The 13728-nt window shown below is 34.9% G+C and overlaps 1 protein-coding gene across 16 annotated transcripts in view; it reads left to right on the top strand.

The window, feature by feature from the left end:
* Nucleotides 1–13728, top strand: part of NLGN4X (neuroligin 4 X-linked) — a 203171-nt gene that overhangs the window by 58460 nt on the left and 130983 nt on the right. For all 16 annotated transcript variants that reach the window (XM_083819347.1, XM_083819348.1, XM_083819353.1 and 13 more), the window contains one exon: nucleotides 3292–4128. In XM_083819347.1, the coding sequence (XP_083675473.1) occupies nucleotides 3657–4128 (472 nt within the window). In that variant the 5' untranslated portion in view covers nucleotides 3292–3656. The remainder of the gene's footprint in view (nucleotides 1–3291; nucleotides 4129–13728) is intronic.

Genomic DNA, 13728 nt, shown 5'->3' on the forward strand with positions numbered 1-13728 from the left:
AGGGACGCCATTCATGTTTGTAGGGAGAAAATTTGTGCGGCCAAAGCCCAATTGGAGTTGAAGCTGACCGGGTCTGTGCGAGACAATAAAAAGTGTTGTGTTTTTTTTGTTTGTTTGTTTGTTTATTTTTTTGTTTTTTAAATATGTGAACAGAAAAAGGAGGACCAAATAAAACATAGGTCTGCTTCTTGATGGGGAAGGTCACCTCACAGACAAAGACATAGGCAAAGCAGAGACGTTTAATGCCTTCTTTGCCTATATCTTCAATGGTGATCGTGGGCTTTGGGACCCAGGGTTCCCTGAGCTGGAGGACTGTGATGGTGGGAATGATAAACTCCCAGCTGACCCTGAAAGTGTGCGGGATTTGCTGCTCCACCTGGATCCACACAAGTCCATGGGTCTGGATGGGATTCATCCCAGGGTGCTTGAAGAGCTGGCTGACGTCATTGCAGGACCTCTCTCAATTATTTTTCAATGGTCTTGGGAATCTGGAAAGGTCCCAGTAGACTGGAAGCTGGCAAATGTTGTGCCAATTTTCAAGAAGGGTAAGGAAGAAGACCCTAGCAATTACAGGCCTGTCATTCTCACGTCAGTGCCTGGTAAAATTACGGAGAAGATTATTCTTGAAGTTATTGAAGCACCCCTGGGGGCAACGCAGTCATTGGTCCCAGACAAAATGGGTTCACAAGGAGTAGGTCCTGTTTTGCTAACTTGATTTCCTTTTATGAGAAGATCACCCATCTAGTCGATCAAGGGAAACCAGCTGACATAATCTTTTTGGATTTCAGTAAAGCTTTTGACAGTTTCCCATAGGATCCTACTGGACAAAGTGTCCAGCATACAGCTAAACAAAAACACCACATGATGGGTGAACAGTTGGCTGATGGACAGGGCTCAAAGGGTTGTGGTAAATGGGGCTGCATCAGGCTGGCGGACGGTCCCTAGCGGGGTCCCCCGGGGCTCCATTTTAGGGCCAGTCCTCTTCAATGTTTTTATAAATGATTTGGATGTAGGACTAGAAGGCGTTTTGAGAATATTTGTTGATGATACTAAACTTAGAGGAGCTGTTGACTCTGTTGAGGGTGGAAAGACCTTGCAGAGAGATCTGGACAGATGGGAGAGTTGGGCAATCACCAACTGCATTAAGTTTAACAAGAGGAAGTGCCGGGTCCTGCACCTGGGACGGGGCAACCCTGGCTATACGTACAGACTGGGTGATGAGACACTGGAGAGCAGCCCAGCAGAGAGGGACCTGGGCATTGTGGTTGATAGCAAGACGAATGTGAGCCAGCAGTGTGCCCTGGCAGCCAGGAGGGCCAACCGTATCCTGGGATGCATCAAGCACGGAATTGCTAGTCTGTTGAGGGAAGTGATTGTCCCGCTCTACTCTGCGCTGGTGCGGCTTCACCTCGAGTACCGTGTGCAGTTCTAGGCACCACAGTACAGAAAGGATGTGAAACTGTTGGAGGGTGTCCAGAGAAGGGCTACAAAGATGGTCAAGGGCCTAGAGGGGAAGATATATGAGGAGCAGCTGAGGTCATTTGGTCTCTTCAGCCTTTAAGAGAGAAGGCTGAGGGGAGACCTCACCGCAGTCTACAGCTTCCTCACGAGGGGGAGTGGAGGGGCAGGCGCCGACCTATTCTCTTTAGTGACCAGTGATAGGACCTGCGGGAATGGTGTCAAGCTGTGACAGGGGAGGTTCAGGCTGGACATCAGGAAGAGATCCTTCACTGAGAGGGTTGTCTTGCACTGGAACAGGCTCCCGAGGGATGTAGTCACAGCACCAAGCCTGTCAGAGTTTAAGAAGCATTTGGATTGTGCACTTAGTCACATGATCTGAATTTTTGGGCAGACCTGTGCGGTGCCAGGAGTTGGACTTGGTGATCCTTTTGGGTCCCTTCCAACTTGGGATATTCTGTGATTCTATGGTTCTATGAAAATTTGATTCACCAGAAATAATATGTACCTGGTATTTTTCTGGTCTCTAGTGTTCAGGTGTTTTACATCGTTTGTGGTACATATGCTCAAATAAAGTCATTAAAGAATGCCAGGGGTTTTGAAAGAATTTAGTTTTTGTTTTTCTTTTGCACAGATGCCTGTCCTTGTCTCAAAGAATCAACATAAATATCTCTGTGTATCTGGTTTTGTTTGTTTGTTTATCTGTTTGTTTAATTTGAAACCACTTTCAGTAACTACTTAACTTGGATTTTTCTGCTTTTGAAAACCGGTTTTCATGAGACAGGTTCCTGACTGAAAATTGAACCTCTTTGTCCACATATATATGGCTTATATGTTAGCTTGTGTTCATCCTATAAAATGTATAGTATCGGTATCAGTTTCCTATAATAAGGATTTTTCAAACTGTGGAATTGCCATCTGTGATTTTAAATTGAAAAATTGATAAAAAGGGAACTCCTCCATTTATTTGTGTAGGGAGAAGAATGTAAGTATTAACAAGTGTTGTATTGTTATTTATGCTTCTTGTAATGATATGTGACTTCTATTTCATTAAAAAATAACATAATTAATTTATGAATTGCCTTCTGTCTAAGAATTTAAAGTAGGAGCATGTAAGAAGGCAAAGTTCCATAGCTGTAACAGTGTAGGTCAAGATCTGATTTTTGAGAGATTGTATTACACATTTATTTTTCAGTTGGAATTGTTCCTTTTTGTCAGAAATTGAACAAAGACAATATGAAAACCAATACCATAGTATCTAATTTTAACTAATTCTACTGTCACATTTGCTTTGAACTAAGATAATTCTATTACATTCATTGGAATGTCTGAATTATGTGGAGGTAAATTGTTTATCATACAGAAGATTATGCATACCTATGAAAAATAATATATAGAAGTCATATAACAACAAAGAGATTATCCAATGCAGCAAAACGTCTAATGAGCATTTGCTGTGGGAATACAAGTATGGTTAAAAAAGGAGATGTTCATTCAGGGCAGAAAATACCCTGGAGCTAGCAATTAAATGTGGGATAACTTTCCTAAAAGCATTAACATTTGGGCTGTGGTTTGGTTTGAAAGTATATACAGAAGCAGAGTGTTTGGTTTGTTTTATAGCCTTGGACAAGTTTGTGGCTTCAATTTTCAATTTTCTTACCTTGTGTATCTTCAGAAACGCATAGCTAACCAAGGTGGCTAAAGTTCATAAAAGATATGTGGGTCATTCTGTGTAAATAAAGAATGAATTTGATTTATTTGTTTATTTTGTGTAGGTTTATGCCAATAAAACGTGTCTGTTGATTTTAACTGTTTGCTTTCTTTTGGCTACAGGCTGACTGAGTGGGCTAGACTTGACTGGAAGGAGTCATTTTGCTGGGGAAATAGAGTAACTGTAGATCTGTCCCCACTCTACTGGCTGGGAAAAGCTGTGTGTTGCCAGGAGTAAGCCAACACTCAAGTCTGGGATGGTCCCTGGGGGCAAACATTCCTTTGTTTCTTCAGATGTTGGAATTTGTCTACAGTCAGTCAACTGAGGCACGCATTAGCTTTTGTTTTTTCACTGCCTGAACAAGATTACACTTTTGCCTCACTTCATCTACTTTTGCCTGCTTTTTTATTTTATTATTTTCGTTTTCTTTGACTCCTTTTTCTCCTGGTTGTGGAAGAAAAGAGCACTGCTGATGTTCATTTAAATAATGTCAAAACCAATGGGACTTCTATGGCTGCCTTTGATCTTCACCCCAGTGTGTGTCATGTTGAATTCTAACTTCCTCCTGTGGATAACTGCACTGGCTATAAGATTTACTCTCATTGATGGTCAAGCACAATACCCAGTGGTTACCACGAATTATGGCAAAATACGTGGTTTAAGAACACCTCTGCCCAATGAGATCCTTGGTCCAGTGGAACAGTATCTGGGTGTTCCTTATGCCTCTCCTCCAACTGGAGAAAGGCGATTTCAGCCTCCAGAACCTCCATCATCTTGGACGGGTGTCCGAAATGCCACACAGTTTGCTGCTGTTTGCCCACAGTACCTGGATGAGAGGTCACTGCTCAACGACATGCTGCCAGTCTGGTTTACAGCCAATCTGGATACTGTGGTGACATATGTTCAAGATCAAAATGAAGACTGCCTGTATTTGAATATCTATGTACCCACAGAGGATGGTAAGTACTCTAAGGAACACACTTCAGCTCACTCACCAGTTCCTGCATGAGTTGAGTAGCTAGGTCTTTAAAGCATCTTGCTCAGTTTCCCCCGTGTTTTATCTGTAGAAATGGATCATGTTCCTGAATATTCATCATAAAGAATACTTTGCAGATTGAACATGTTTGCATGAATTCTCCTTCATGTATCAGTGCAACACCACAATTTCATTTGCAGCCAGTGGACAGGGTGTGTAATCTTACTTCTGAACTAGAGCTGAGTATCATACACAGGAGAGGAAAGAGGAACAGGGAAATAAACATTAACTAGAAGTAACTTTGTATTTTTCATTGCATGGATGGTACAAATGCTGCAGCATACTCATTTTAAAGGAGAATTCTCCCCTCTCCCTCTTTTTTTTTATCATTACTTTTTATTATTATTTTATTCTATTTTATTACCTTGGAGCTTATGGTTAACTTTGTTTGATTTTAGTATATGATAGAAAACTGTACAGTGGTTCAGTCTATAGGGGGTTTATTCCAGGATTTTTACATATGAAGCTTTTCAGTCCAACTTGGTTTTCTTCATTCATTACATGTAAAATGGAGTAAAAGTGCTTTTTATTACACAGAGCTGAACAGGTGTCCTTAAATTTTCATGTTTTCTGCATTCCTCTCTCAGGAGGACTACTGTAAATCACCTTCATCCACAAAAAGGATGAACACAAATGGCAACACACAACACCTTGAAAGTTTTCATGATCTCGGTCTTAAATATTCTAGTGTTTTGGCATACTAGATATAACTTTTGAGGTGCAAAATGGTATTTCTTCTTACAGAAAACAAGAACTGTTTTCACCAATCCTCAAATGATTATAGTTTATATCCCAAGGAAATAAAAAACTCTTCTGGCAATTATATATAATATTCTGCTAAATGCCAGTTCTTTCAGCCACTTAGAATGTAGTTACTGGTGCATAAAGTGACAGATTTCTCCTAGATATGCAAATCCCTTCACTTCAGCTGAGGGTTTGATTTGCATAACTAAGGCATTGTTATTTCTCAGTAACCATACTCTAAATATGCAAATTTTGTTCTTTATTGTAATCCTTCTGACTTGATTGGCTTCTTTACTCAGAATTTCCAAGCTGTTTGGAAGCTTTAAACATACCACCTTTTTTTCCAGTTCTCATCAACTGAAGCAAAAACCTAAAAGCTAAAAATAAAGGGGTAAGGTTTGGGAATACTGGGAACACTGCAAACAGATACTATCAAGCTGCTTAAATCACAGGACTCTGAAAGACAAGGTGTGTGTAGGCTGCTCTGTATGTGTGTATATGTATGTGTGTTTATGTTCACGCCTGTGTATTTACTAGAAGGAGCCACTTGGTTCTTTCCCTCTTCTAGTTTCATTGCACTGTACCTCACTCCTAGGTTATTCTCAAATATATTTCCCATAATTCTGTATATTATGGATTTCGTCTGCAGCTTTTAATTTGTCACTATGGTGGTTTTGTCCTAAGAAAACATTTCAGGTTAAGAATTTAATTGTTCTCACTCTGCTAACTTCATGTCCTTTTAAAGGCCAATGTCATTACATTCATATATTCCTCTAATCTAGTAAAAATACGTTTCTTCCATTAAATAAAGAAGACAGAAAATTAGAAATGGAAAAAATATTTATATAAATTTCTAGAAGAATATTTTATATCAAGTGGGTAATAATAAAATACTGTGTGCTGACTGACTAACAGCCTATAAAATTCCTTGTATTGTGTGTAATAGCAAATGAGATTTGCTGTTAGCTTATAAATAAAAAGGACTGATAAATTTAATTGCACTCTTGTACACCTTTATGTCCACTTAACTTCTCATCATTTTAGATTTTATTTTATTTACACAAAATAACTTCTTATAATGGGAATCAGTTGTCTTTTATATACTGACTCTCTCAGGAAAAAAAAAAAAAGAGTATTTAGGTATTTAGTTGAATAAAATGACAGAAAAGATTTGGTGTTGGTAATGAGCTGAAGGCAAGATTGTTCCCGTACAATATGACAAGTGTTTTTAACCAGCTCCAGCAGAGAACACGAAATTTCAAAATGAATATATGGAATACATGATGTTTTAATTGTAGGCTGAAATTTTATCACTACTTAATTATAACTCAGTGTAGCTCTTTGGTAAGGAAAATATGCAACCTTCTGTTCATAAAGATGATTAAGGAGAACTGACCTACAAATCACACCTCCTAAGTTACTGTGTCTTCTAACCATAGTAAACATAAATAGCCTTAAATTGTAGTCCGTACAATCTGATTAAACACATTAAGCTTCATTATATGAGTCATAGTTGGCAGAAATAAACTATGTTGCTACAGAGAGAGACCATGAAATTAGTTTTTGAAGCAAAGTCTCAAAGTGAGTGACTTTGAGTTAAATAAACAGTTCCAATTCTTTCTCAAGTACAGATTTATGTAGAAAAGCTTTGAAACTGTTTTATGTCTGCAATAAAAGGTGAATGGAATCATCCCAACCTAGTTAATGTTCTGACTATGAAACTTAATCTGAATCATTTTATGCCTTAAAAAAAAAAAAAAAAGAAAGAAAGAAAAAGACAAAAAACACCTTCAGTGAAAAGAATTGATGAACAACTCTAATGAATTAACTACGGCCACATGCAGTGCTTGCTTCAAACCAGTTCTAGGGAATTAATAACCAAATTGCATCTCTTTTTTTTTTTTTTTTTTTTTTTTCCCCATAACATGACCTGTTTCTCATTGTTTCTGTGGTTTGGGCAAAAGGAACCAAATTTTGGTCATGTGCTTTGAATAATGAGCTGAAGAATAAACACACACATTAATTCATCTGATTTCAGAATAATTTCACTAGAATTCTGCCAGTATAAACTAATGGAAACAAGAGTAAAACCCAGGCCCTTTAACTGGATAGATAAGATTTATATATTTGAATCTTATATTTTATATTTTGTTTTATATATTTATTTATGTTTTATTATATATACTAAATGCTCATGATTCAGTTTAAAGAAACACATTGAAATTAAACAACACAAAATTCAATAGTTCCTTAAAATACCTGGAGCATCTAGGTAAAGGAATTAAAATGTCCATTAAACATTTTATATCTGCAATAGTCATTGACTTTTTCTTTTTCCTGACCCATAAGTTCTGGATTTCAACATCAAATGGCAGTGGCTGAAAAACTTGTCAGAATTTTCTATATTAAAATATTCCTAAAAAAAACCAAAAAGGGTCCTTGTTTTTAGATTTGTTTTTTCTGTTTTAAGCAAAAATATTATTTATGGTAAAAATTAAAGCACATACCTAACAGAATGTTATGCAAATTATGTCCATGTAGACTTTTATTCTTTTGCTGATATTCACTGGAGAAATTGTTTGTACTGACACTTTCTGTAGAGTAACATTTATATTTCAGTAGGTAGAGTATTTTGGTGTTTGATTTTTTTTTCCTTTGACTTTGGAAGAGTTTTGCTACCACTCTAATCCATCAAGATATATTTGTTTTCTCATAATAAGTATAAACAATAAATAATATTTCTCATAATAAGTATAAACAAATAGGTGGTTATTTTAAAGATAAGAATAAGCAATAAAGAAATATTAATAAAAAAGTCTAATCTATAATCATAAGGAATTGAAAATGATAATTGAAAGTGATAATTGAAAGAAATATTTATAGTAAAATTAACACTCTGTCCAAACTGTTTTCTAAACATTTAGTTTGATTTTCTGAATAAACAATTTATAAAAATTTAAAAAATAAATTTGTGGGGAGTGTATGTTGCATTGTCTGCTTTTCCAGTTACTACAAACTGCAATTTTCCGCAAGAATACATGAATGTCAGAGGTCATCTAGGGAAATGATATTAAGGACAGCCTGTTTATTATAACTTCAGTCTGAATATAGGTTTATCTGCAGTGGAAATGCTAGATTGAAGAGGACACAGACTGTTAATCGGCTGTGCTTAATCCCTGGCCTTTATCATCTGAATCTGTGGATGCTGAAGGAGATTGCTAACTCCTATCATAAATGGGAAAAATATATAGCAAAAAGCTATATATTTAAAAGAACTTTAATAAGTTATATATATAAAAGAACTTTAATTTGGATTTCTTTCATGGTAAATTTAAAAGTTGTATTAATATTAGGTTGAGATAAAAAAAAATCTAAAACATCTTTTTGTTGTTTAAAACCTTCTCTCTTCAAATCCAAAAAAGAAAATGAAACAAAAAAGGATTTTTTTGTAAACATATATATATTACTTACTTTGTTATATGGGAAAAGGGTACATTTTATACAAGTGGGTAGCTAGTAAGCCACCATACATCTACTAGGGATTGATTCATGAAGTATTTGGAATCTTCAGAGAACTGCTCAGTAAAAATACTCTGTGAGCTTCTGTATCATTTACAATCACAATAAATACTGCTAAAGTGACAACAAAAAGTGATAGGTAATGATACATATTAAGGCTGAAGGGGTAGGTCATGATTTTTTCATTAGAATAGAGAAATTGAGAATGCTGTCCAGGATTAGTGATGTATATAACTGTAGGGTACTGGGAAGAAACAAAGTCTTGGGTAACAGCAAAGAGATCAACAGTATTCCTTCTCTGAGCAGTAGTATGGAGGAAAGGTACTTGCTTCTTTAGACTCTGTTTCTAGTTGAATAAGCAATTAAGAAATCAACGACTTGATTAAAGCCAATAAAGAAGAGGTGTGTTAGGTGATTTCTATAACTTGCATGCTGTGCCACTTTTTGGGATTAGGCAGATGTCTGCTAAGTATATAGCTGGATGTTTGCAGCCTTCTTCACATCATTTCTGTTGAATTGCAGCGTCTGTTTAATTTGGAAAATGCTTTTTTATCAAAATTGCCCCTATAAAATTAAATTGATAAAAATCTGTTCAAAAATTTATCTTTAATCTTTTTTTTTTTTTTGGGGGGGGAGCGGAGAGAAAGACAAAGACAACAAGATGTCATCTTAACAATTATTTGAAGACATAAAAAAAAAAAAAAGTAAGCTATCCAGTGGTTTCTTTATTAATATGAGGAATAAAGGTACCTATATAAAAATAGTAACAGAATGAAAGATATATGTAATTTTTATTAAGTTTCTACAGTCTTGATCCTCCTAGAATTTATGTAATTTCAAGTTTCAGTATATGTGTATCTGGAATTTATCAGGTAATCTCAAAAATGCAATTTTTCTATTGTATTTCTATTTCTATCGTATTCTACTTCTATTTTCTGTTTTTGTAAATGTAAGTAGCTATGTAAGAAATCAAATCCAGGTTTTATGTACATATCCTGAAGAAATCCAAAAACTAATATCTGTAGTTTTGATACTTCCTGAAAATCTTTATGTGGTTTTTAAAATCAATTATAATTTGTGTACTCGATATAGAAACATAGAGTTTTACTTCTCATTTGATGTATTTAGTTATATTTAAAATACAGGAGTTTATTTTTTTAAATATATTTAGTTTTTTATTTTATTTTATGGGTGATAATGTTTGAACACTTTCGTATTACAATTAATGTTTTTCTTCAACAAAAAAGAATATAACAACAGTTTGTTTTCATTTTTAAGATTGTCACAGTTTCTGTCAATACCTTTCAGTCAATTTCTGTCTTCTTTGGAAAGTTGCATATTGAGTATCAAAATTGCCTTGTTACTCAAATATATTTCAGTCATACAGTACAAAAATTATGCACAAATAGAAGTATCCCTTTTTAAAAAGCTTGTGTAGCTATCCAAAGTGAGAGGTATTAATGATAGATAACAATTATAAGATGAAATGCTAATGCTGGAATTACTGCATATAATCCCAGTCAAAAAGAACCACAAAATTTAACAACAGAGAGAAAATCATTTTCTATTGTGAAAGATAGAGTTCCCATTGTGTCAGAACACCTCAAGCCTTTCACTGCAAGGGTTCAACATATCCCCTCTTCTTAATCAAAAAAAATATTGCAGCATCTGTGAGAAAGAAGAAGGCATATGTCTCACTACCCTCTGCCTACTAGGATAAAGCTATGGGTAATCCAGGCCCTTATTTCACATTGTTGCTTTTAACAGTCACAAATACCTTCTGACAGCAAAGAACAGGACTCTAATCTAGATGAAATAAAGTTCTTAAATCCTTAGAGATAAACTCAGATTAAGTTGCTGATTTCAAAATGTTTGTTCTTCCCTTCTAGAGTTGCCCATTCCACAGGCACTTTACAGGATTGTACCCAAATGGCTTTTTCAGGAATTGATATTCAATGAAGCCTAGAAAGAAGGCTCAGGATTCAATATGGCATTATCTAATCTGAACAGGACTTTTGGCAGAATTCCCCAGAGTCTCATCATTGCCTCATGCTGAAAAACCTGCTGGATGGGGGGGAATGTCCTTTAAAATGTTATAAATTAATGCTTCTACCACAAAGAGAAATTAATGTTATCATCCTTTTAGTCAAAGAGCAGTGCCTTTGGAGATGTAGAGGCTGTGCCATTTGGCTCTGTGATTGAAAAAAAAAAAACAACAGTCTTTAGTCATGTGGGTCATGAGACAGATCAGACAGGTGATTTTACTTCATTCTGCCCATTGACTCCCAATAGTCTTGTTAGAGTGCTTTTTTGTTTGTTTGTTTTGTTTTGTTTCTTTTTTCTTTTTTTTTTAACATTTTCCTCTGCATTCCTGCAAAACATTCCTATATATGCTGGCCCTGTCTACTGTGCGTCTTCTTGCTTTCTTCCAAAACACATAACAATCTGACATCTAAAACTGAGGGTTTCTGTTCTACAAGCAGTGGAGTAGGTCCTTGGCAGATGTCTGTTTAGTGGATACTAAAAATACTCTGACATTAGTAGCATCTTGATTACACCATTTCGACTAGCTTTGATTTCATTCCACCTATAAAATTACACTGGAAAAAATAAGGCTTTCTGATCTCATTAATCTTGTTTCAGTTTTTATTTTGTTTTGTTTTGTTGCATAGGTCTGCACACTTATTGAAAGTTATTTGTATCTTTTTGTTCTGGTTTGGTTCACTTAGTACATTAAGTGCAGCTTCAGACAAAACCGACATTTGCTGAATAGCTCAACTAACTAGCAAGGTTCATGAATCAGTCTGCATCTGTGGAAATACTTAAAGGAATTATCCTTTTTCTGATTAGCAGGGATCTGACCTGTTATAACCCTCAGAGATAATAGAGTCTTGGAGTGTTTTTCCAAGAAAAGCATGCTTTCACTGGACATTTAAAAGTAGACTGGAAGAGAAGTAGATAAATAAATAAATAAATAAAGAACAACAATGTGGCAGTCATGGGTAATGTGTGAACCAAACAACTATTCATTTCTGCTCTATAAATATTTAATTATCTACTAAATAAGTCAAGAAATTAAAAAAAAAAACATGCTCCTGAACATTGCAACATTGCACTGTACTTTGTTTTGTCATCCTTTTTAAAATGAAAGAATAACTCCAGCATTCAATTCTTCACCTCAGTGCTTCTTGCTTATAATTCCAGATAAGCATAATATTCTCCAAATGACAGATAAGGAATTAAATGTTCACATTTTGTGATGACAATGCATTAATTTTTAGCCAAATAGGAAAAAAAAAAAAAAGATATTTCATTTGTGTATGTGATATTATCATCTGAGGGAATATGGATGTATTTGTTTTCTTAATATTTAGGGCTTTTTTTAGTGTGGAGGTTGCTCTTGCTCTTCTGTTACACAAAGAGACAAAGAATAAGAAATAATTATCGCAAAACCATGAACATGAACTAATGCTTACAGCTATCTGCTGGTGCTGATGTGTTAAAAATCCATTATAGAAATGTTATAATAAAAGAAAAATTTATCTTTTAAAGTTCTTGCTGTAGGCATACGTCTAGTGAAGAATAAATTTATTTGCAATGGTAAGCCAACTTCCTACACTATGTATAGGGAATTTTAGTCAAAAATAGGATTTCTAGTGTCTTGTTCCAAACTAGTTATTATCGCTGGGTTGTTGTTAAATAGATTTTCAATTGATAGGGCATGACATGTTTAATCTAATGGAGAGAAATTACTTTGTGCTGATTCAAATGAATATCTGATAATCACTTGTAATGTTTACAAGCCATCATATCTGGAAATCCTGGATACATTGTCTGATTTAGTAAATATTCAGTTACGCAAATGAAAGCCCAATCCAAAAATATAAATTTTATCCTCTTACAAATAACTTAGAATCTAATTATCTTTTATGTGGTATTTTTAGTGTGGCTAGAAAATTTTAAGCAGTTAATTCTGCATTCGCAATACTGTCCCAATGGTTCTGCTTTCACTTGCTATTCATGCTTTATTCATCCAGCAGAGGGAGCACAAGTTTCCAGCAAACTCATTTTTTAAGAGCTTTGCAAATGGTGCTGGTGAATTCAGTAGAAAAAAAACATACAGACATGTCCTGGTTAATGCCCCTAAAATAGATCAGAAGGAATCCTGTCTACCTTTGCAAACCTGAAAATTAATAACACTGTGAGTGTTGGTTCTATTTTTGTGGAGAGAGGAATTTATGTACAAAATAAAACCTATCCAATTAAAACATGCAATCACACTGACGAATTTACACCAAAGTTTTTATTTTTATTTTTTAAATTAAATGATGAAGTTTTAAATGAGAAGCATACTGAGAATGCACCAGTTAAACCATTAAATAGCAAATGACACTACTTGATTTTAAACTCATTGAATAGCAGAATTGATTCTAAAGTAGAAAAAAAAGAATGGTCTGTTAAGTTATGGTGAGTTAGCTGCAACATTTTAATTAAAAAAGGAATCATTCTTTACTCCTAATTTATAGCCTTGATTTAGACAGAGTCAGATTTTTGTCAATGAATGCCATTGACTCTCCGTTTTCTTTTTTTTTTTTATATGCAAAACACCAAAGCATTTTGCACCCTTCTATTTCACCAAGGCAAAAAATGTAAAGCATGCCTAAGTTTCTGCCTCACTAATAATATAGAGAGTTTAGTTTTCACTGTCATCATACTGGAGTTAAGTTATATTTAGTCATGCAAAGTGCCAAATTGCAAAAATAAGGGTTTCCCCTTCAAAATACCCTGCTTCCAGACATAATGTAGGTCCTTTAAAAGGACTGGTACATTAGTGTTCTTGCTGATTTGAGATGCTTTTCTCATCAGGACTCTTTCTACCTTACGTTGTAGGTAAGGTAAGGGTTCTTGTGCTGCCTTTAGAGAATAGGTACAAGAGGCTGAGTAGTAGTAATTGATGACTAGGGTGTGTCTGTGTGAGTTGGATCACATCAGATGTTTACTATGATGGCATCTAAAACCATGCATATGGCATAATTATTACGCTTAGTCACTAACAATTACCTCAAAGTATATTTAAGTCAAAGAAAATGACACAAACGTACAAAAGAGAACAGCTTAGTATGACAGTCTCTCAGTGGGATTATTTGAATAAAACAGATTGAAGAAAGAACTGAATACAAATAAATGCAGTAATATGAACTATAAATAAATAAATAAATAAATAATCTAACAATCCACCATGGATGGCTTATTCTTTATT

Source organism: Anser anser (assembly GCF_964211835.1).
Source record: "Anser anser genome assembly, chromosome: 1".
Classification (NCBI taxonomy): Eukaryota; Metazoa; Chordata; class Aves; order Anseriformes; family Anatidae; genus Anser; species Anser anser.